General features: G+C 41.2%; 1 protein-coding gene across 1 annotated transcript in view; it reads right to left on the bottom strand.

Moving 5' to 3' along the window:
- COL11A2 (collagen type XI alpha 2 chain) overlaps positions 1 to 22,580 on the bottom strand; it is a gene marked incomplete at its 5' end in the record, with an annotated part of 87,304 nt that overhangs the window by 42,804 nt on the left and 21,920 nt on the right. Inside the window, 11 exon segments of the mRNA XM_083881729.1 lie at positions 1,466 to 1,519; positions 2,698 to 2,751; positions 3,046 to 3,099; positions 5,439 to 5,546; positions 8,005 to 8,058; positions 8,253 to 8,306; positions 10,363 to 10,470; positions 12,946 to 13,053; positions 18,098 to 18,121; positions 18,123 to 18,152; positions 22,021 to 22,110. Of these exon segments, the coding sequence (XP_083737855.1) occupies positions 1,466 to 1,519; positions 2,698 to 2,751; positions 3,046 to 3,099; positions 5,439 to 5,546; positions 8,005 to 8,058; positions 8,253 to 8,306; positions 10,363 to 10,470; positions 12,946 to 13,053; positions 18,098 to 18,121; positions 18,123 to 18,152; positions 22,021 to 22,110 (738 nt within the window).

Genomic DNA, 22,580 nt, shown 5'->3' with positions numbered 1-22,580 from the left:
AAATTCCTCCTGGAATCCCAAAATTCCTCCTGGAAACCCCAAAATTCCGACGGAAAATCCCAAAATTCCAACTGGAAAATCCCAAATTCCCAATGGAAACCCCAAAATTCCAACTGGAAGATCCCAAGATTTTGATGGAAAATCCCAAAATTCCTCCTGGAATCCCAAAATTCCAATGGAAAACCCCAAAATCCCTCCTGGAAACCCCAAAATTCTGATGGAAAATCCCAAAATTCCAACTGAAAAATCCCAAAATTCCTACGGAAAATGCCAAAATTTTGATGGAAAATCCCAAAATTCCAACTGGAAAATCCCAAAATTCCAACTGGAAAATCCCAAAATTCCGACGGAAAACTCCAAATTTCACCAGGAAACCCCAAAATTTCCTTGGAAAATCCCAAAATTCTGACAGAAAACCCCAAAATTCCCTCTGGAAACCCTAAAATTCTGATGGAAAATCCCAAAATTCCAACTGGAAACCCCAAATTCCTCCTGGAATCCCAAAATTCCTCCTGGGAATCCCAAAATTCCAACAGGAAAATCCTAAAAATCTGAATGAAAAGCCCAAAATTCCTCCTGGAAACCCCAAAATTCCGACGGAAAATCCCAAAATTCCAACTGGAAAATCCCAAAATTCCCAATGGAAACCCCAAAATTCCAACTGGAAGATCCCAAGATTTTGATGGAAAATCCCAAAATTCCTCCTGGAATCCCAAAATTCCAATGGAAAACCCCAAAATCCCTCCTGGAAACCCCAAAATTCTGATGGAAAATCCCAAAATTCCAACTGAAAAATCCCAAAATTCCTACGGAAAATCCCAAGATTTTGATGGAAAAACCCAAAATTCCAACAGGAAATTCCAAAATTTCAACTGGGAATCCCAAAATTCTTCCTGAAAAGTCGAAAATTCCAACGGAAAATCCCAAAATTTCGATGGAAAACCCCAAAGTCCCTCCCAGAAACCCCAAAATTCCAACTGGAAAATCCCAAAATTCCTCCCGGAAACTCCAAATTTCACCAGGAAACCCCAAAATTTCCTTGGAAAATCCCAAAATTCTGACAGAAAATCCCAAAATTCCCTCTGGAAACCCTAAAATTCTGATGGAAAATCCCAAAATTCCAACTGGAAACCCCAAATTCCTCCTGGAATCCCAAAATTCCTCCTGGGAATCCCAAAATTCCAACAGGAAAATCCTAAAAATCTGAATGAAAAGCCCAAAATTCCCTCTGGAAACCCCAAAATTCCGACGGAAAATCCCAAAATTCCGACTGGAAAATCCCAAAATTTCGATGGAAAACCCCAAAGTCCCTCCCAGAAACCCCAAAATTCCAACTGGAAAATCCCAAAATTCCGACAGAAAATCCCAAAATTCCGTCCAGGAATCCCCAAAATTTTTTTTTTTTTTTTTTGGGATTTTGGATTTTGGGAATTTTGGGAATTTTGGGAATTTTGGGAATTTTCACCTTCTCTCCGGGGGGGCCCAAATTCCCGACGCCTCCGGGGGGACCTTGAGGGCCCTGAAAGGAAAAATTGGGAATTTTTTAGGAATTTTTTGGAGGATTTTTGGGAATTTTTAGGGAATTTTTTGGGGGATTTTTTTTTCGGATTTTTCAGGGATTTTTGGGGAATTTTTGGGGGATTTTTTGGGATTTTTTTGGGATTTTTTTGGGGATTTTTGGGGAATTTTTTGGGAAAGTTTTGGGAATTTTGGGGGGATTTTTGGGATTTTTTTTGGAATTTTTTGGGAATTTTTTGGAAATATTTGGGAATTTTTGGGGGATTTTCGGGGGGATTTTTTTGGGGGGATTTTTCGGGGGGGATTTTTTGGGGATTTTTTGGGAATTTTTTGGGAAAATTTTGGGAATTTTGGGGGGATTTTGGGGGGGGGATTTTTTTGGGGGGATTTTTGGAGGATTTTTGGGAATTTTTTTGAATTTTTTTGGGAATTGTTTTGGGATTTTTTGGGGATTTTTTGGAGGGATTTTTGGGGGGATTTTGGGGATTTTTTGGGAAAAGTTTGGGAATTTTGGGGGGATTTTTGGGGAATTTTTGGGGAATTTTTGGGAATTTTTGGAGGGAAATTTTTTTTGGGATTTTTGGGGAATTTTTTGGGAAAATTTTGGGAATTTTGGGGGGGGGATTTTGGGGGGATTTTTGGGGAATTTTTTGGGGTTTTTTTGAATTTTTGGGGAATTTTTTGGAAATATTTGGGAATTTTTGGGGGATTTTTGGGGATTTTTTGGGGGAATTTTTTAGGAATTTTTTGGAGGATTTTTGAGAATTTTTAGAGAATTTTTGGGGGATTTTGGGGGGATTTTTTTGGATTTTTTTGGAAATTTTTGGGAATTTTTTGGAAATATTTGGGAATTTTTGGGGGATTTTTGGGGAACTTTTGGGGGGGAATTTTTGGGGATTTTTTTTTTAATTTTTGGGGTTTTTTTAGGGAAATTTTTTTGGGAACTTTTGGGGGGAAATTTTTTTTAGTTTTCTGGGTATTTTGGGGGGGATTTTTTTTGGAATTTATTGGGAATTTTGGGGGGAATTTTTGGGAATTTTCTGGGAATTTTTGGTGAATTTTGGGTGGATTTTGGGGGGATTTTTTTAGATTTTTTTGCAAATTTTTGGGGAATTTTTGGGGTGATTTTTTCAGGTATTTTTATGGGAATTTTAGGAATTTTTGGGAATTTTTACTCACATCAGCTCCGGAGGCTCCGGCAGGTCCGCGGGGCCCGGGGGGGCCGGGGGGACCCTGGAAAAAAACAAAAACATGGGAATTTTAGGGTTAAAAATTCAGGATATTTTTAGGAAAAATTTGGGAATTTTTTGGTATTTTTTTGGAAATTCTTTGGGAATTTTTTGGGAATTTTTGGGAAATTTTTTGGGAAAATTTTGGGAATTTTTTGGTATTTTTTGGAATTTTTTTGGGAATTTTTTGGAAATTTTTTGGGGAATTCTTGGGGAATTTTTGGGGGATTTTTTGGGATTTTTTTGGGGATTTTTTGGGAATTTTTTGGGGATTTTTGGGGGGTCAAAGGTCACTCACCAGGGGCCCCACGTCGCCCGTCTCGCCTTTGTCACCTGCAGGACCCGGAGAGCCCTGGAAGGAAAAATTGGGAAAAATTGGGGAATTTTGGGGAAATTTTGGGGAATTTTGGGGAATTTGGGAAGAGTTGGAGGAAGGAAGGAGAAAATTTGGGAGAAAAAATGGGGTTTTTTGGGGAAAAATTGGGATTTTTAGGGGAAAAATTGGGATTTGGGAGAGGAAAAATTGGGATTTTTGGGGAGAAAATTTTGGGAAATTTTGGGGGAAAACCAGGAATTTCAGGGGGGGAATTTGGGATTTTTGGGGGAAAATCTGGGATTTTTGGGGAAAAAATTGGGGATTTTGGGAGAATTTTGGAGGGTTTGGGGGAAATTTGGGAATTTTGGGGAAATTTTGGGGAATTATGGAGAGTTTTGGGGAATTTTGGGGGATTTTGGGGGATTTTGGGGAATTTGGGAAGAGTTGGAGGAAGGAAGGAGAAAATTTGGGAGAAAAAATGGGGTTTTTTGGGGAAAAATTGGGATTTTTTGGGGAAAAATTGGAATTTGGGAGAGGAAAAATTGGGATTTTTGGGGAGAAAATTTTGGGAAATTTTGGGGGAAAACCAGGAATTTCAGGGGGGGAAATTGGGATTTTTGGGGGAAAATCTGGGATTTTTGGGGAAAAAAATTGGGGATTTTGGGAGAATTTTGGAGGGTTTGGGGGAAATTTGGGAATTTTGGGGAAATTTTGGGGAATTATGGAGAGTTTTGGGGAATTTTGGGGGATTTTGGGGAATTTTGGGGAATTTGGGAAGAGTTGGAGGAAGGAAGGAGAAAATTTCAGGGAAAAAATGGGATTTTTTGGGGAAAAAATGTGATTTTTAGGGGAAAAATTGGGATTTTGGGGAGGAAAAACGGGGATTTTTGCGGGAAAATTTTTGGGAATTTTGGGGGGGGGGAAATTGGGATTTGGGGGGAAAATTTGGGATTTTTGGGAAAAAAATTGGGGGTTTGGGGAGGATTTTGGAGGGTTTGGGGGAAATTTGGGAATTTTGGGGAATTTGGGGGAGTTTTGGGAGGGGTTGGGGGGTGGAGGGAGAAAACTCTGGGAATTTTGGGGGGAAAATTGGGATTTTTTTATTTTTTAGATTTTTGGGATTCTGGGTGTAAAATTCGGATTTTCAGGGGGGTTTGGGTGGATTTTTTGGGTGGATTTTTTTAGGGATTTTTTGGGAGATTTTTGGAGGGATTTTGGGGTGAATTTGGGGATTTTTTGGGGGTGGAATTTTGGGTGAATTTGGGGGTTTTTTGGGTGGATTTTTGGGGTGGATTTGTGGTATTTCGGGGTGAATTTGGGGTGATTTTTGGGGTGAATTTGGGGCATTTTTGGGTGAATTTGGGGTGATTTTGGGGGGAAATTTGGGGTGATTTTTGGATGATTTTTGGGTCAGTTTGGGGATTTTTTGGGGTGGATTTTGGGGTGAATTTTGGGATTTTTTTTGGCTGGGTTTGGGGTAAATTTTTTAGGCATTTTTGGCGGTTTGGGGTGAATTTTTAGGTGAATTTTGGGATTTTTTTAGGGATTTGGGATGGATTTTTTGGGGGATTTTTTTGGCTCTTTTGAATGGATATTTGAGGGTGAATTTGGGGGATTTCGGGGTGAATTTTGGGATGAATTTGGGGTGATTTTTTTAGGGTAGATTTGGGGTATTTTGGGGTGGATTTGGGCTGGATTTTTGGGGTTTTTTTTGGCTGTTTCGGGTGGATTTTTTGGGGTGATTTTTTGGGGGTAAATTTGGGGTATTTTGTGGGTGAATTTGGGGTGATTTTTGGAATGAATTTGGGGTATTTTGGGGTGGATTTGGGGGTTTTGGAGGGGATTTTTTAGGGATTTTTGTGTGGATTTGGGGTGAATTTCGGGATTTTTTTTTTGCTGGATTTGGGGTGGATTTTTGGGGGATTTTTTTTTGTCTGTTTTGGGATGAAATCGGGGATTTTTGGGATGATTTTTGGGGGTGAATTTGGGGTGATTTTTGGGGTGAATTTGGGGTATTTTGGGCTGGATTTTTTGGGAATTTTTTGGGCAGTTTTGGGTGATTTTTGGGGTGAATTTGGGGATTTTTGGGGGGATTTTTAGGGATTTTGGGGGGATTTTTTGGGATGGATTTTGGGGTGAATTTTGGGATTTTTGGGGTGGATTTTTTGGGTTTTTTTGGGGGGATTTTGGGGTAGAATTGGGGATTTCTGGGGTGATTTTTGGGGTGAATTTGGGGTGATTTTTGGGGGTGAATTTTGGGTATTTTGGGCTGGATTTTTTGGGAATTTTTTGGGCAGTTTTGGGTGGATTTTTTGGGATGAATTTGGGCTATTTTGGGCTGAATTTGTGATGGATTTGGGGTGTTTTGGGCTGACCTGGAGGCCGATGGGGCCGGGGGGGCCGTTGAAGCCTCGAGTTCCCTCGTCCCCTTTGACCCCAAAGTGCCCCTGAGGGCCCCGAGGGCCCGGAGCCCCATCAGTGCCCTGGGAGGGGGAAAAATGGGGTCAGGGAGGCCAAAATCCCACCCAAAATAACCCCTAAAATAACCCAAAATGTGCCCAAAATATCCATAAAAATAACCTAAAAATCCCACCCAAAATAACCCCAAAATAACCCAAAATGTTCCCAAAATATCCACAAAAATAACCTAAAAATCCCACCCAAAATAACCCCAAAATCCCATCCAAAAATGACCCAAAATAGCCCCAAAATAAACCCAAAATAGCCCCAAAAATCCCACCCAAAATAAACCCAAAATAGCCCCAAAATAAACCCAAAATCCCACCCAAAATAACCCAAAAATCCCACCCAAAATAACCCAAAAATCCCACCCAAAATGTTCCCAAAATATCCACAAAAATAACCCAAAATATCCACAAAAATAACCCCAAAATAACCCAAAAATCCCACCCCAAATAGCCCAAAATAACCCCAAAATATATCCAAAATATCCATAAAAATAACCCAAAATATCCCCAAAAATACCACCCCAAATAACCCAAAATATCCCCAAAATAGCCCCCCAAATAACCCGAAATATCCCCCCAAACAACCCAAAAATCCCACCCAAAATAACCCAAAAATAACCCAAAATAGCCCCCAAAATAATCAAAAAATAACCCAAAAATACACCCCAAAATCCCACCCAAAATAACCTAAAAATAGCCCCAAAATATCCACAAAAACAACCCAAAAATAACCCCAAAATCCCACCCAAAATAACCCAAAATAGCCCCAAAAATGACCCAAAATAATCCCAAAATCCCACTCAAAAATAACCCAAAATAACCCAAAAATCCCACCCAAAATAACCTAAAAATAACCTAAAATAAACCCAAAATATCCCCAAAATAACCGAAAAATTCCCTCAAAAATAACCCCAAAATCCCACCCAAAATAACCCCAAAATAACCCCAAAATAACCCCAAAATAGCCCCAAAATCCCACCCGAATTAACCCCAAAATAACCCAGAAATCCCACCCAAAAATAACCCCAAAAATCCCACCCAAAATAACCCAAAATAGCCCCAAAATAACCCAAAATAGCCCCAAAAATTACCCAAAAATACACCCAAAATATCCCCAAAATAACCCCAAAATAACCCAAAATATCCCAAAAAATAACAAAAATCCCTCAAAAATAACCCCAAAATCCCACCCAAAAATAACCCCAAATAACCAAGAAATAACCCCAAAAAAACCCCAAAATTCCACCCAAAATAACCCAAAATAGCCCAAAATAAACCCAAAATAGCCCCAAAAATCCCACCCAAAATAACCCCAAAATAACCCAAAAATCCCACCCAAAATAACCCCAAATAACCCTAAAAATAGCCCCAAAATAACCCAAAAACCACACCCAAAAATAACCCAAAATATCCCCCAAAATAACCCAAAAATAGCCCCAAAATATCCCAAAAATCCCCAAAAATCCCCCAAATTTCCTCAAATTCCCACCAAATCCCTGCAAACTTCCCAAAATATCCGAATTTTCCCCAAAAATCCCCAAATTCCCCCAAATTTCTCCCAATTTCATCAAATTTTTCTCCAAATTTCCCCAAATCACCCCAATTTCTCCCAAATCCCCTCAAAATTCCCACAATTTCCCCCCAAAATTCCCCAAAATCCCTCAAATCCCCCAAAATTCCCCCAAATTTCCGCAATTTTCCCAAAATTCCCCCGAATTCCCCCAAATCCCCCCAAATTCCCCCAAATTTCCCACAAATTCCCCCAAAATTCCCCCAAATCGCCCTAAAATCCCCAAATTCCCTCAAATTTCCCCTAAATTTCCTCTAAATTTCCCCAAATTCCCCCAATTTTCCCCCAAATTCCCCCAAAATCCAAAAAAAAAATCTCCCCAAACCTCCCCAAATCCTCCCAAATCCCCCCAAATTATCTCGAATTTCCCCTTAATTTTCCCCAAATTTCCCCCAAAATCCCCAAAAAATCCCCCAAATTTCCCACAAATTTTCCCCAAAATTCCCCCAAAATCCCCCAAATTCCCCAAAATCCCCCAAATCCCCCAAATTTCCCCAATTTTTACCCCAAATTCCTCCAAAATCCCCCCAAATTCCCCTTGAAATCCCCCAATTTCCCCCAAATTCCCCCAAAATCCCCCAAATTTCCCCAAATTCCCCCAAATTTTCCCCAAATTTCCCCCAAATCCCCCCAATTTCCCCCAAATTTTTCCAAATTTTCCCCCAAAATCCCAAAAAAATCCCCCCAAACCTCCCCAAATCTTCCCCAAAATCCCCTAAAATTCCCCCAAAATTCTCAATTTTCCCCCAAATTCCCCAAATTTCCCCCAAAATTCCCTCAAATCTCCCCCAAAATCCCCCCAAAAAATCCCCAAAATTCCTTCAAATCCCCCCAAATTTCCCCCAAATCCCCAAAAAATCCCCAAAATCCCAAATTTCCCCCAAATTCCCCCCAAATCCTCACGGCAGCCCCGGGCTGTCCGACTCCTCCGACGGGTCCGGGGGGTCCTGGGGGTCCCTAAAAAAAATTTGGGAAAAAAATAAAAAAAAAATTAAAAATTTTGGGAGAAAAGGGGCCCAAAATTTGGGGGAAAATTCCAAAATTTTGGGATTTTTTGGGGGGTTTTTTTGGGGGATTTTTTGGGGGTTTTTGGGGTTTTTTTGGGGGGTTTTTGGGGTTTTTTGGGGTTTTTTTGGGGGGTTTTGACTCACGTGTTCCCCTTTGGTGCCTTTGGGGCCTTTGGGGCCCGGCTCGCCAACCTCGCCCTGAAATTGGGGAGAATTTGGGGGATTTTTGGGTGAAATTTGGGAAATTTTGGGGATTTTGGGCAATTTTGGGGGAATTTGGGGAAAATTTGGGGGAAATTCGAGGCAAAATTGGGGAAAATCTGGGGGGAAATTTGGGGATTTTGGGGGTTTTGGGAAAAATTGGAGGAATTTTGGGGAAAATTGGGGGAATTTTGGGGAAAATTGGGGGAATTTTGGGGAAAATTGGGGGAATTTTGGGGATTCTGGAGATTTTCAGGGATTTTTAGGGGAATTTGAGGGAAATTTGGGGATTTTTGGGGAGAATTTTAGGGGGATTTGGGGAGGATTTGGTGGAGTTTGGGGGGATTTTGGGGGATTTGGGGAAATTTGGGGGAATTTGGGGAGATTTGGGGAAATTTGGGGAGGTTTTGGGAGTTTGGGGAAAATTAGGGGGAAATTAGGGAAATTGAGGGGATTTTAGGGAAATTTGGGGAAATTTCGGGGAATTTGGGGGGATTTTGGGGGGGATTTTGGGGAATTTGGGGAAATTTGGGAGATTTTAGAAGAAAAATTGAGGATTTGGGGGAAAATTTGGGGGAAATTTTGAGGAAATTCAGGGGAAATTTTGGGAAATTTGAGGATTTTTGGGGTGAAATTTGGGAAATTGAGGCAAAAATTTGGGAATTTTGGGAAGATTTGAGGGAATTTGGGGGAATTTGGGAGAAATTTGAGGGAGTTTTGGGGAAATTTGGGGGAATTTGGGGAGATTTGGGGGAATTTGGAGGAGTTTGGAGGATTTTGGGGGAATTTGGGGGAATTTACGGATTTTGGGGGAAATTTGGGGAAATTTGAGGAGATTTGGGGGAATTTGGGGAGGAAAATTTGGGAGTTTTGAGGAAATTTTGGGGTTTTGGGAAGGGGAAAATTGGGGGAATTTTAGGGGAGAATTTGGGGAAAATTTAGGTGAAATTTGGGGAGATTTGTGGGAATTTTGGGGAATTTCGGGGGAAATTTGTGGGAATTTTGGAGAAATTTGGGAGAATTTGAGGGAAATTTGGGAGAATTTGAGGGAAATTTGGGAGAAATTGTGAAATTTAGGGGAAATTTTTGAGGATTTTAGGAGAAAAATTGGGGATTTGGGGAAAATTTGGGAGAATTTGGGGAATTTGGGGAAATTTGGGGGAATTTGAGGTAAAAATCTGGGAATTTTGGGAAGATTTGAGGGAATTTGGGGGAAATTTGGGGAACTTGTGGGGGAATTTGGGGCTATTTTTGGAACCATTTTTGGGTCATTTTTTGTTCTATTTTTGGCCATTTTTGGGTCTATTTTGGGTCTATTTTGGGGCTATTTTGGGGCCATTTTGGGACTCTTTTGGGTCTATTTTGGGGCCATTTTTGGGGCTATTTTTGGCCATTTTTGGGTCATTTTTTGTTCTATTTTTGGGGCCATTTTGGGGCCATTTTTGGGGCCATTTTGGGGCCATTTTTGGGTCATTTTTTGTTCTATTTTTGGCCATTTTTGGGGCCATTTTGGGGCCATTTTTGGGGCCATTTTTGGGCCATTTTGGGGCCATTTTGGGGCCATTTTTGGGTCATTTTTTGTTCTATTTTAGGGGCTATTTTGGGGCCATTTTGGGGCCATTTTTGAGTCATTTTTTGTTCTATTTTTGGGCCATTTTGGGGCCATTTTGGGGCCATTTTTGGGCCATTTTTGGGCCATTTTTGGGTCATTTTTTGTTCTATTTTTGGGCCATTTTTGGAGCCATTTCGGGGCCATTTTTGGGACCATTTTTGTTCTATTTTTGGGACCATTTTTGGGGCCGTTTTTGGGTTATTTTTTGTTCTATTTTTGGGCTATTTTGAGGCTATTTTTGGGGCCATTTTTGGGTTATTTTGGGTCTATTTTGGGTCTATTTTGGGACCTTTTTTGTTCTATTTTTGTTCTATTTTTGTTTTATTTTGGGGCCATTTTTGGGGGTTTTTTTTCTATTTTGGGGCCATTTTTGGGGCCATTTTGGGGCCATTTTTGGGTTATTTTTTGTGCTATTTTGGGGTGATTTTGGGGTGTCCCCACCTTGTCCCCGTCGTCCCCCGGCCCCCCGGGGGCTCCGGAGGGTCCGGGCAGGCCGAGGGGTCCCTGCAGCCCGTCCCGCCCGGGGGGGCCCGGCCCGCCCTTCTCACCCTGAAAAATAAAAATTTGGGGGTTTTACACAAAGCCCCCAAATTATCCCATATTTACCCCAAATTCACCCCAAATTTCCCCGCAAAATTTCCCCAATTTTCTCCCCAAAATCCCGAATTTCCTCCCCAAAACACCCCAAATTTTTGTCCCCAAACCTCCGCCAGAAGTCCCAAAATTCCCCAGATTTCCCCCAAAATTCCCTGAAAAATTCCTCCCAAAAATTCCCCCCAAAATTTTAGCCCCAAATCCCCAATTTTTTCCCCCCAAACCCCCAAATTTTTTCCCCAAATCCCTAAATTTTCACCCACAAACCCCTCCCAGAACCCCTAAATTTCTCCCAGATTTCTCCAAACTTCCACCAAATTCACCCAAAATCCCAAAATATTCCCCAATTTCACCCCAAACCCCCAATTTTCACCCCCAAATACCCTCAAATCCCCAAATTTTCCCCTGAAACACCCATTTTTTTCCCCCAAAATCCCCAATTTTCACCCCCAAACTCCTCCCAGACCCTCCCAGAACCCCCAGAATTCCCAAATTGCCCCAAATTCAGCCAAATTCCCCCAATTTCATCCCCAAATCCCCAAGTTTTCTGTCCCAAATACCCAAATTTCCCCCCAAACCCATAATTCCTCCCACAATCCCCCATTTTTGCCCCAAATCCCCCCCAAATTTCACCTCCGAACTCCCCAAACCCCCAATTTCTTTCCCCCAAATCCCCAAATTTTCATCCCCAATTTCCCCCCTAAATCCCCCCTAAAATCCCCAAATTTCTCCCCTCCAAACCCCAAATTTTCTGCCCAAATTCCCCCCAAAATCCCCAAATTTCCCCCAAAATCCCCCAAATCCCCAATTTTCCTCCCCCAACTCCCTCCCAGATTTCCCCAAATCCCCAAATGTGTTTAATTTCGTTTAATTTGGGTTAATTTAGGTTAATTATTCACTCACGGGTTGTCCCCCTGTCCCCAATTTTGGGAATCCCTGAAATTTGGGACCCCAAAAACTCCCAAAATCCCCAAATTTCCCCCTCCCCAAACCCCAAATTTTCACCCCAAACCCCTCCCAGACCCTCCCAAAATCCCAGAAATCTCCCCAAGTTTTCCCCAAATTCCCCCCAAATTTCCCCAAATTTTCCCCAAATCCCCTGAATTTCCACCCAAATTCCCCCCCAAACCCCCAATTTTTCTCCCCCAAATCCCTAAAATCCCCCCAAAAATCCTCCCAAATGCCCCCAAAATCTCCTGAAATCCTCCAATTTTTGCCCCAAACCTCCAAATTTCCCCAAAAATCCCCAAATTTTCCCCCAAATTCCTCCCAAATCCCCCAAATTCCCCCTAAAAATCCCAAAATACTCCAAATTTCCCCCGAATTCCCCCTAAATCCTCCAAATCCCCCCAAATTTCCCCCCAAACCCCTCCCAAAATTCCCCCCAAATCCCCAATTTTGGCCCTCAAACCCCTCCCAGACTTCCCAAATTTCCCAAAATTCCCCCAAAATTCCCTAAAATTCCCCCAAAATCACAATTTTCCCCCGAAATCTCCCCAAAATTCCCCCAACCCCCATTTCCCTCCCCCGAAAATCCTGATTTTCCTCCTCAAACCCCCAATTTTCATCCCCAGACCCCCAATTTTCCCCCCCAAACCCCTCCCAGCCCCCCCAATTAATATTAATTAGTGTTAATTAGTGTTAATTAGTGACTCACGGGCTGCCCCTTGTCCCCAATTTTGGGAATTCCTGAAATCTGGGACCCCAAAACCCCCAAAATCCCCAAATTTTCCCCCCCAAACCCCTCCTAGCCCTCCCAATTAGTGTTAATTAGTGTTAATTAGTGTTAATTAGTGTTAATTAGTGACTGACGGGCTGTCCCTTGTCCCCAGTTTTGGGAATTCCTGAAATCTGGGACCCCAAAACCCCCAAAATCCCCAAATTTTCCCCCCCAAACCCCTCCCAGCCCCCCCAATTATTGTTAATTAGTGTTAATTAGTGTTAATTAGCGCTAATTAGTGACTCACGGGCTGCCCCTTGTCCCCAATTTTGAGAATTCCTGAAATCTGGGACTCCAAAACCCCCAAAATCCCCAATTTTCCCCCCCAAACCCCTCCCAGCCCCCCAATTAATGTTAATTAGTGTTAATTAGTGTTAATTAGCGTTAATTAGTGACTGACGGGCTGTCCCTTGTCCCCAGTTTTGGGAATTCCTGAAATCTGGGACCCCAAAACCCCCAAAATGCCCAATTTTCCCCCCCAAACCCCTCCCAGCCCCCCCAATTAGTGTTAATTAGTGCTAATTAGCGTTAATTAGTGACTGACGGGCTGTCCCTTGTCCCCAGTTTTGGGAATTCCTGAAATCTGGGACCCCAAAACCCCCAAAATCCCCAAATTTTCTCCCCCAAACCCCAAATTTTCACCCCCAAACCCCTCCCAGAGCCCCCAATTAATATTAATTAGTGTTAATTATTATTAATTAATGACTCACGGGCTGCCCCTTGTCCCCGGGGCTGCCGGGGGTCCCGGGGGGGCCGGGCCGGCCGGGGGGGCCCGAGGGACCCGCGGGGCCGCGAGAACCGACTGAGCCCCCAAAACCCTGCGGGGAAAAATGGGAATTAATTGAAATTATTTAATTAAAATAATTGGGGAAAATATGGGGGGAAATTGGGAGAAAAATTGGGGGGAAATTGGGGAAAAAATGGGGGAAATTTGGGGAATTTTGGGGAAAAAAATATGGAAATTCCATAGGGAAAATTGGGGAAAAATTGGAGAAAGTTGGAGGAAAATTGGGGGAAATTGGGAGAAAATTGGAGGAAAATTGGGGGAAATTGAGGGAAAATTGGAGGAAAATTGGGGGAAAAATTTAGGAAAAATTTGGGGAAAATTGGGGGAAAATCAGGAGAAAATTGGGGAAAAAATGGGGAAAAATTGGTAAAAATGAGGAAAAAATTGGGGGAAAAATTGGGATTTAAGGAGGGGAAATAGAAATGAGTTTGGGGGGAAAATGGGGAATTTGGGAAAAAATAATTGGGGGGAAATTGGAGGAAAATTGGGGAAAATTTGGGGGAAACACCTGAAATTCTGGGGACAAAATTGGGGAAAAAATGGGGAAAAATTGGGGGGAAAATTGGGGGAAAATTGGGAGAAAATTGGAGAAAAAATGAGGAAAAAATTGGGGGAAAAATTGGGGGAAAATTGGGGGGAAATGGGAAAAAATTGAGGGAAAATTGGGGGGAAATTGGAGGAAAATTGCGGAAAATTGGGGGGAAAATTGCGAAAAATTTGGGGGAAAAATTTGGGGAAAATTGGGGGAAAATTGGGGGGAAATTGGGAAAAAATGGGGAAAAAAATGGGGGAAATTGGGGAAAATTGGGGAAAAATCAAGGGAAAATTGGGGGAAAATTGGGAGAAAATTGGGGGAAATTGGGGAAAAAATGGGGAAAAAAATGGGGAAAAAAATGGGGAAAATTGGGGGGAAATTGGGGAAAAAAATGGGGGAAAATGGGGAAAATTGGGGGAAATTTTGGGGAAATTTGGGGAAAAAAATATGGAAATTCCATACGGAAAATTGGGGAAAAATTGGAGAAAGTTGGAGGAAAATTGGGGGAAATTGGGAGAAAATTGGAGGAAAATTGGGGGAAAATTGGGGAAAAAATTCTGAAATTCAGGGGGAAAATGGGAAAAAATTGAGGGAAAATTGGGGGAAAATTGGGGGGAAATTGGGAAAAAAATGGGGAAAAAAATTGGGGGAAATTGGGGAAAATGGGAAAAAATTGAGGGAAAATTGGGGGGAAATTGAGGGAAAATTGGGGGAAAATTGGGGGAAATTGGGAAAAATTTGGGGAAAAAATTGGGGGAAATTGGGGGAAAATTGGGGGGAAATTGGGAAAAAAAATGGGGAAAAAAATGGGGGAAATTGGGGAAAATTGGGGAAAAATCAAGGAAAATTGGGGAAAATTGGGAGAAAATTGGGGGAAATTGGGGAAAAAATGGGGAAAAAAATGGGGAAAAAAATGGGGAAAATTGGGGGGAAATTGGGGAAAAAAATGGGGGAAAATGGGGAAAATTGGGGGGAAATTTGGGGAATTTTGGGGAAAAAATATGGAAATTCCATACGGAAAATTGGGGAAAAATTGGAGAAAGTTGGAGGAAAATTGGGGAAATTGGGAGAAAATTGGAGGAAAATTGGGGGAAATTGAGGGAAAATTGGAGGAAAATTGGGGGAAAAATTTAGGAAAAATTTGGGGAAAATTGGGGGAAAATCAGGAGAAAATTGGGGAAAAAAATGGGGAAAAATTGGTAAAAATGAGGAAAAAATTGGGGGAAAAATTGGGATTTAAGGGAGGGGAAATAGAAATGAGTTTGGGGGGAAATGGGGAATTTGGGAAAAAATAATTGGGGGGAAATTGGAGGAAAATTGGGGAAAAATTGGGGGAAACACCTGAAATTCTGGGGACAAAATTGGGGAAAAAATGGGGAAAAATTGGGGGGAAATTGGGGGGAAATTGGGAGAAATTGGAGAAAAAATGAGGAAAAAATTGGGGGAAAATTGGGGGAAAATTGGGGGAAATGGGAAAAATTGAGGGAAAATTGGGGGAAATTGGAGGAAAATTGCGGAAAATTGGGGGAAAATTGCGAAAAATTTGGGGAAAAATTTGGGGAAAATTGGGGGAAAATTGGGGGGAAATTGGGAAAAAAAATGGGGAAAAAAATGGGGGAAATTGGGGAAAATTGGGGAAAATCAAGGGAAAAATGGGGGAAAATTGGGAGAAAATTGGGGGAAATTGGGGAAAAAATGGGGAAAAAAATGGGGAAAAAAATGGGGAAAATTGGGGGGAAATTGGGGAAAAAAATGGGGGAAAATGGGGAAAATTGGGGAAATTTGGGAAATTTGGGGAAAAAAAATATGGAAATTCCATACGGAAAATTGGGGAAAAATTGGAGAAAGTTGGAGGAAAATTGGGGGAAATTGGGAGAAAATTGGAGGAAAATTGGGGGAAAATTGGGGAAAAAATTCTGAAATTCAGGGGGAAAATGGGAAAAAATTGAGGGAAATTGGGGGAAAATTGGGGGGAAATTGGGAAAAAAATGGGGAAAAAAATTGGGGGAAATTGGGGAAAATGGGAAAAAATTGAGGGAAAATTGGGGGGAAATTGAGGGAAAATTGGGGGAAAATTGGGGGGAAATTGGGAAAAATTTGGGGAAAAAATTGGGGAAATTGGGGGAAAATTGGGGGGAAATTGGGAAAAAAATGGGGAAAAAAATGGGGGAAATTGGGAAAATTGGGGAAAAATCAAGGGAAAATTGGGGGAAAATTGGGAGAAATTGGGGGAAATTGGGGAAAAAATGGGGAAAAAATGGGGAAAAAAATGGGGAAAATTGGGGGGAAATTGGGGAAAAAAATGGGGGAAAATGGGGAAAATTGGGGGAAATTTGGGGAATTTTTGGGGAAAAAATATGGAAATTCCATACGGAAAATTGGGGAAAAATTGGAGAAAGTTGGAGGAAAATTGGGGGAAATTGGGAGAAAATTGGGGAAAATTGGGGAAATTGAGGAAAATTGGAGGAAAATTGGGGGAAAAATTTAGGAAAAATTTGGGGAAAATTGGGGGAAAATCAGGAGAAAATTGGGGAAAAAATGGGGGAAAAATTGGTAAAAATGAGGAAAAAAATTGGGGAAAAATTGGGATTTAAGGAGGGGAAATAGAAATGAGTTTGGGGGAAAATGGGGAATTTGGGAAAAAATAATTGGGGGGAAATTGGAGGAAATGGGGGAAAAATTGGGGGAAACACCTGAAATTCTGGGGACAAAATTGGGGAAAAAATGGGGAAAATTGGGGGGAAAATTGGGGGAAAATTGGGAGAAAATTGGAGAAAAAATGAGGAAAAAATTGGGGGAAAATTGGGGGAAAATTGGGGGGAAATGGGAAAAAATTGAGGGAAAATTGGGGGAAATTGGAGGAAAATTGGGAAAAATTGGGAAAAGTTTGGGGAATTTTGGGGAAAAAATCCTGAAATTCCAGGGACAAAATTGGGGGGAAATTGGGGGAAAATTGAGAAAAAATTGGGGAAAAATCGGGGAAAAATTAGGGGAAATTTGGGAGAAAATTGGGGGAAAATTGGGAAAAATGGGGAAAAATTGGGAAAAAATGGGGAAAAAATGAGGAAAAAATTTGGGGGAAATTGGGGGAAATATTGGGGGGAAATTGGGGTGAAATTGGGGGAAAATTGGGAAAAATAAGGAAAAATTTGGGGGAAAAAATGGAGGAAACTGGGGGAAAATTGGGAATTGTTTGTGGGAAAATTGGAAGAAAATTGGGGGAAAATTGGGGAAAAATTGGGGGAAAATTGGGGGAAAATTGGGAAAAATGGGAAAAAATGAGGAAAAAATTGGGGGGAAATTGGGGGAAATTTTGAGGGAAAAATGGGGGAAAATTGGGGAAAAAATTGGGGGATATTGGAGGAAAATTGGGGGAAATTGGGGGAAAATTGGGGGAAAAATGGGGAAAAAATGAGGAAAAAAATTGGGGAAAATTCGGGAAAAATTGGGGGAAAATTGGGAAATTGGGGGGAAAATTGGGGGGAAAATTGGGGGAATTTTGGGGTTAAATTGGGGAATTTTGGGGTAAATTGGAGAATTTTTGGGGTAAATGGTTTAATAGGGAATTTTGGGGAAATTTGGGGGATTTTGGGGGAAATTGGGGAATTTTGGGGGCAATTTGGGGAATTTTGGGATAAATTTGTCAAATTTTGAGCTCAATGGGGAATTTTGGGGTAAATTTGGGGATTTTTGGGGGAAATTTGGGGGAATTTTGGGATAAATTTGGGGATTTTTGGGGGAAATTTGGGGGATTTTGGGGGCAATTTGGGGATTTTTGGGTAAATTTGGGGGATTTTGGGGTAAATTTGGGGGAATTTTGGGATAAATTTGGGGGAATTTTGAGGTAAATTTGGGGAATTTTGGGGTAAATTTGGGAATTTGGGGATAAAATTTTGGAATTTTGGGGTTAAATTGTGGGATTTTGGGCTCAATGGGGGAATTTTTGGGTAAATTTGGGGATTTTTGGGGGAAATTTGGGGGAATTTTGGGATAAATTTGGGGAATTTTGGGGTAAATTTGGGGAATTTTGGGGTAAATTTGGGAATTTGGGGATAAAATTTTGGAATTTTGGGGTTAAATTGTGGGATTTTGGGCTCAATGGGGGAATTTTTGGGGGAAATTTGGGGGATTTTGGGGTAAATTTGGGGATTTTGGGGTAAATTTGGGGAATTTGGGGATAAATTTGGGAATTTGGGGATAAAATTTTGGAATTTTGGGGTTAAATTGGGGGATTTTGGGCTCAATGGGGGAATTTTTGGGGGAAATTTGGGGGAATTTTGGGATAAATTTGGGGGATTTTGGGGTAAATTTGGGGAATTTGGGGATAAATTTGGAATTTGGGGATAAAATATTTTGGAATTTTGGGGTTAAATTGTGGGATTTTGGGCTCAATGGGGGAATTTTTGGGTAAATTTGGGGATTTTGGGGGAAATTTGGGGGATTTTGGGGGAAATTTGGGGAATTTTTGGGTAAATTTGGGGATTTTGGGATAAATTTGGGGAATTTGGGCTAATTTTGGAATTTTGGGTGACTCTCTCACCGCTGGCCCGGGGGGTCCCGGGGGGTCCCTCGGAGCCTTTCAGGCCCCCAACGCCCTGAAATGGGAAAAATACACAAATTATTTGGGGGAAAAATTTCAACATTTTGAGCAATTTGGGGGATTTGGGGGATTTGGGGATTTTGGGGGATTTTTGAGGAATTTTTTGGGTTTTTTTGGGGGGATTTTTTGGGATTTTTTGGGGGATTTTGGGGGGATTTTTTTGATTTTTTGTGGGATTTTCATCCTGATTTTTGGGGACATTTTTGGGATTTTTTTGGGGAATTTTTGGGGGGTTTTTTTGGGGATTTTTTGGGGGAAATTTAGGGAATTTGAAGGGAATTTTTTTTGGATTTGGGGATTTTTTTCGGGGTTTTTATATTGATTTTTGGGGGGATTTTGGGCATTTTTTGGGGAATTTTTTGGGCATTTTTTGGGGAAATTTAGGGAATTTGGAGGGAATTTTTTTTGGATTTGGGGATTTTTTTCGGGGTTTTTATCTTGATTTTTGGGGGGATTTTGGGCATTTTTTGGGGAATTTTTTTGGGCATTTTTTGGGGAAATTTAGGGAATTTGGAGTGAATTTTTTTGGAATTTTTGGATTTTTTTTTGGGAGAAATTTTGGGAGAATTCTTCTGTGATTTTTGGGATTTTTTGTTTTCGGGGTTTTTATCCTGATTTTTGGGAGGATTTTGGGGATTTTTTTGGGATTTTTTTTTTTTTTAATTTTTGGGGGCAAATTTGGGGAATTTGGGGGGAATTTTTGGGGATTTTTTGGGAATTTTTTTTTGGATTTTGATCCTGATTTTTGGGGTGATTTTTTGGGATTCTTTTTAGGGGTTTTTATCCTGATTTTTGGGGGGAAATTTGGTGGTTTTTTGGGGATTTTTGGGGGGTTTTCTTTGGAAAATTTGGGCGGAATTTATTGGGAATTTTTTGGAATTTTTTTGGGGGGGTTTATCGTTATTTTGGGGATTTTATTGGGGATTTTTGGGGATTTTGTTGGAGTTTTTTGGGATTTTTTGGGGGTGGGGTTTATCCCGATTTATTGTGGATTTTTCAGGGTTTTTTGGGATTTTTTTTTTTAATTTTTGGGATTTTTTGAGAATTTTTTGGGAAATTTGAGGGAATATTTTGGGGATTTTTTCCAGAGTTTTTAACCTGATTTTTTGGGGGAATTTTTTGGGATTTTTTTTCCCACGGTTTTTATTGTGATTTTGGGGATTTGATTGGGAATTTTTTGGGAATTTTAGGGATTTTTGGGGATTTTTTTGGGGGAGATTTTAACTCGATTTTTTTGTGGATTTTTTGGGGAGGTTTGGGAATTTTTGGGGATTTTTTGGGAATTTTTTTTTATTTTCAGGGGATTTTTGGGGGGGTTTTTATCCTGATTTTTGGGGGGATTTTGGGGAGGATTTGGAGGAATTTTTTGGGAATTTTTGGGGGGAAAATTTAGGGAATTTGGAGGGAATTTTTTGGGGATTGGGGGGGACTTTTTGGGGGTTTTTTTTATCTTGATTTTTGAGGGATTTTGAGGGTTTTTTGGGGGGATTTTTCTGGATTTTTTTTTTTTTTTTTTGGGAAATTTGAGAGGAAATTTGGGGGAAAATTTTGGATTTTTTTTTTCAGGGTTTTAATCCGGATTTTTTTTTGGGATTTGGGGAATTTTTTGGGGGATATTTTTGGGAAATTTGGGGGGAATTATTTAGGAAATTTTGGGGTGTTTTTTCAGGGTTTTTATTGTGATTTTGGGGATTTTATTGGGATTTTTTGGGAACTTTAGGGATTTTGGGGCCATTTTGGGGCTGGTTTTGGGTCTATTTTTTGGCTATTTTTGGGTCTATTTTGGGTCTATTTTGGGGCCATTTTGGGGCTGGTTTTGGGTCTATTTTTTGGCTATTTTTGGGTCTATTTTGGGTCTATTTTGGGGCCATTTTGGGGCTATTTTGGGGCTATTTTGGGGCCATTTTTTGCCCATTTTTAGGGTGATTTTGGGGTGATTTTGGCCATTTTTGGGCTATTTTGCATCTATTTTGGGGCTATTTTGGGGCCATTTCGGGACCATTTTTGGGGCCATTTTGGGGCCATTTTTGGGGTTATTTTGGGTCTATTTTGGGGCCATTTTGGGGCTGTTTTTGGGTCATTTTTGGCCTATTTTAAGGCTAAATTTTTGATTTTTTGGGGCTATTTTTGGGAATTCTTCAGGGGATTTTTGGGGTATTTTGTGGCCATTTTTGTGGTTATTTTGGGTCCATTTTGGGGGCATTTTGGGGCTGTTTTTGGGGCCATTTTGAGGCCATTTTGTGGCTATTTTGGTTCTATTTGTGGGGCTATTTTGGGGCGCTTTTTTGGATTTTTGGGGCTATTTTTGGGCTATTTTTGGAGGTGTGTTTTGGGACATTTTTTGGGAATTTTTCCGGGCATTTTGGGGCAATTTTCGGGCCATTTCAGGACTATTTTGGGGCCGTTTTTGTGTCTATTTTGGGTCTATTTTTCTGTCTATTTTGGGGCTATTTTGGGTCTATTTTGGGACCATTTTGGGGCTGGTTTTGGGTCTACTTTTTGGCTATTTTTGGGTGTATTTTGGGTCTATTTTGGGGCTATTTTGGAGCTATTTTTGGGTCTATTTTGGGGCCTTTTTTTGATTTTTTGGGTCTATTTTGGGGCCATTTTGGGGCCATTTTTGGGGCTATTTTTTGGCCATTTTTGGGGCTATTTTGGGGGCATTTTGGGGCTATTTTTGGGATATTTTTGTGGTTATTCTGGGGCCATTTTAGGGTCATTTCAGGACTATTTTTTGGCCATTTTTGGGGTGATTTTTGGCCATTTTTGGGGTGATATTTTGCCATTTTTGGGGCTATTTTTTGGCCATTTTTAGGACTATTTTGAGTTTATTTTGGGTCTATTTTGGGACTATTTATGGGGTGTTTTGGGGGCCATTTTGGGGCTGGTTTTGGGTCTATTTTTTGGCTATTTTTGGGTCTATTTTGGGGCTATTTTGAGGCCTTTTTTTGATTTTTTGGGACCATTTTGGGGCCATTTCAGGACTATTTTGGGGCCATTTTTTGGCCATTTTTGGGTGATTTTGGGCCATTTTAGGGGCTATTTTGGCCCATTTTGGGGTGATTTGGGGCCATTTTGGGGGCTATTTTGGGCCATTTTTGGGGTGATTTTGGGCCGATTTTGGGCCATTTTGGGGTGATTTTTGGCCATTTTTGGGGCTATTTTTTGGACATTTTTGGGTGATTTTGGGCCATTTTTGGGGTGATTTTGGGGCCATTTTGGGGTGATTTTGGGCCATTTTTGGGGTGATTTTTGGCCATTTTTGGGGCTATTTTTTGGACATTTTTGGGATGATTTTTGGGCCATTTTTAGGGTTATTTTGGGCCATTTTTGGGGCCATTTTGGGGCTATTTTTGGGGCCATTTCACGACCATTTTGGGGCCATTTCAGGACCATTTTGGGGCCATTTTGGGGCTGTTTTTTGGTAATTTTTGGGACTTTTTTGGCCATTTTTGGGGTGATTTTGGGGCTGTTTTGGGGCTATTTGGGGGCTATTTTTTGGCCATTTTTTGGGGTGATTTTGCGCCGGTTTTGGGGTGATTTGGGGATATTTTGGGGCGATTTTTTGGCCATTTTTGGGTCTATTTTGGGTCTATTTTGGTGCCATTTTTAGGGCCATTTTGGGGCCATTTTTGGGGCTATTTTGGGGCCATTTTTGCCCATTTTTAGGGTAAATTTCGGGGATTTTTGGGGTGATTTTGGCCATTTTTGGGCTATTTTGGGTCTATTTTGGGCTATTTTGGGGCTATTTTGGGGAATTTTTCAGGGCTATTTTGGGGGGATTTTTTTGGGATTTTTGGGCCATTTTTTAGGGTGATTTTGGGGTATTTTTGGGGCTATTTTGGCCATTTTTGGTGACTCACAGGGGCCCCGGGCAGGCCCCTCTCCCCGGGGACTCCGCGCAGTCCGGGGGGTCCGTCCTTGCCGGGGGGGCCGGGGGGTCCTGGCTCGCCCTAAAATGGGGAAAAAAATTGAATTTTAGGCATTTTGGGGGCGTTCCCAAAAATTCCCAAAGTTTGGAGTTGCTGAGAGGCCCAAATTTTTTCCCAACTTCCCAAATTTCCCCCCAGATTCCCAAAATTTCCACCCCAAATTTCCTTCCAAATTCCAAATTGTCCCCCTAATTCTTGATTTTCCCCAAAATCCCCCCAAATTTCCCCCAAAATTCTCCCAAAGTCCCCCCAAATTACCCAAATTTCCCCCAAAATTTTTCCCCAAATTCCCCCCAAATTGTCTGAAATTCCCATGAATTTTCTCCAAATTCCCCCAAATCCCTCCCAATACTCCCAAATCCCTCCAAAGTTCTCCCAAATGCCCCATATTTTCCCAATTTTCCCCAAATTCCCCCCAAATTCCCACAAATTTTCTCCAAATTCCTCCCAAATTTTCCCCAGATCCTTCAATTTTTCCCCAATTTTCCCCC

The sequence above is a fragment of the Zosterops lateralis genome, assembly GCF_965231275.1.
Source record: "Zosterops lateralis genome assembly, chromosome: 35".
NCBI classification, from domain to species: Eukaryota; Metazoa; Chordata; class Aves; order Passeriformes; family Zosteropidae; genus Zosterops; species Zosterops lateralis.
Note: the sequence above shows the minus strand (reverse complement) of the source record. Positions and strands in the feature narration are given on the sequence as shown.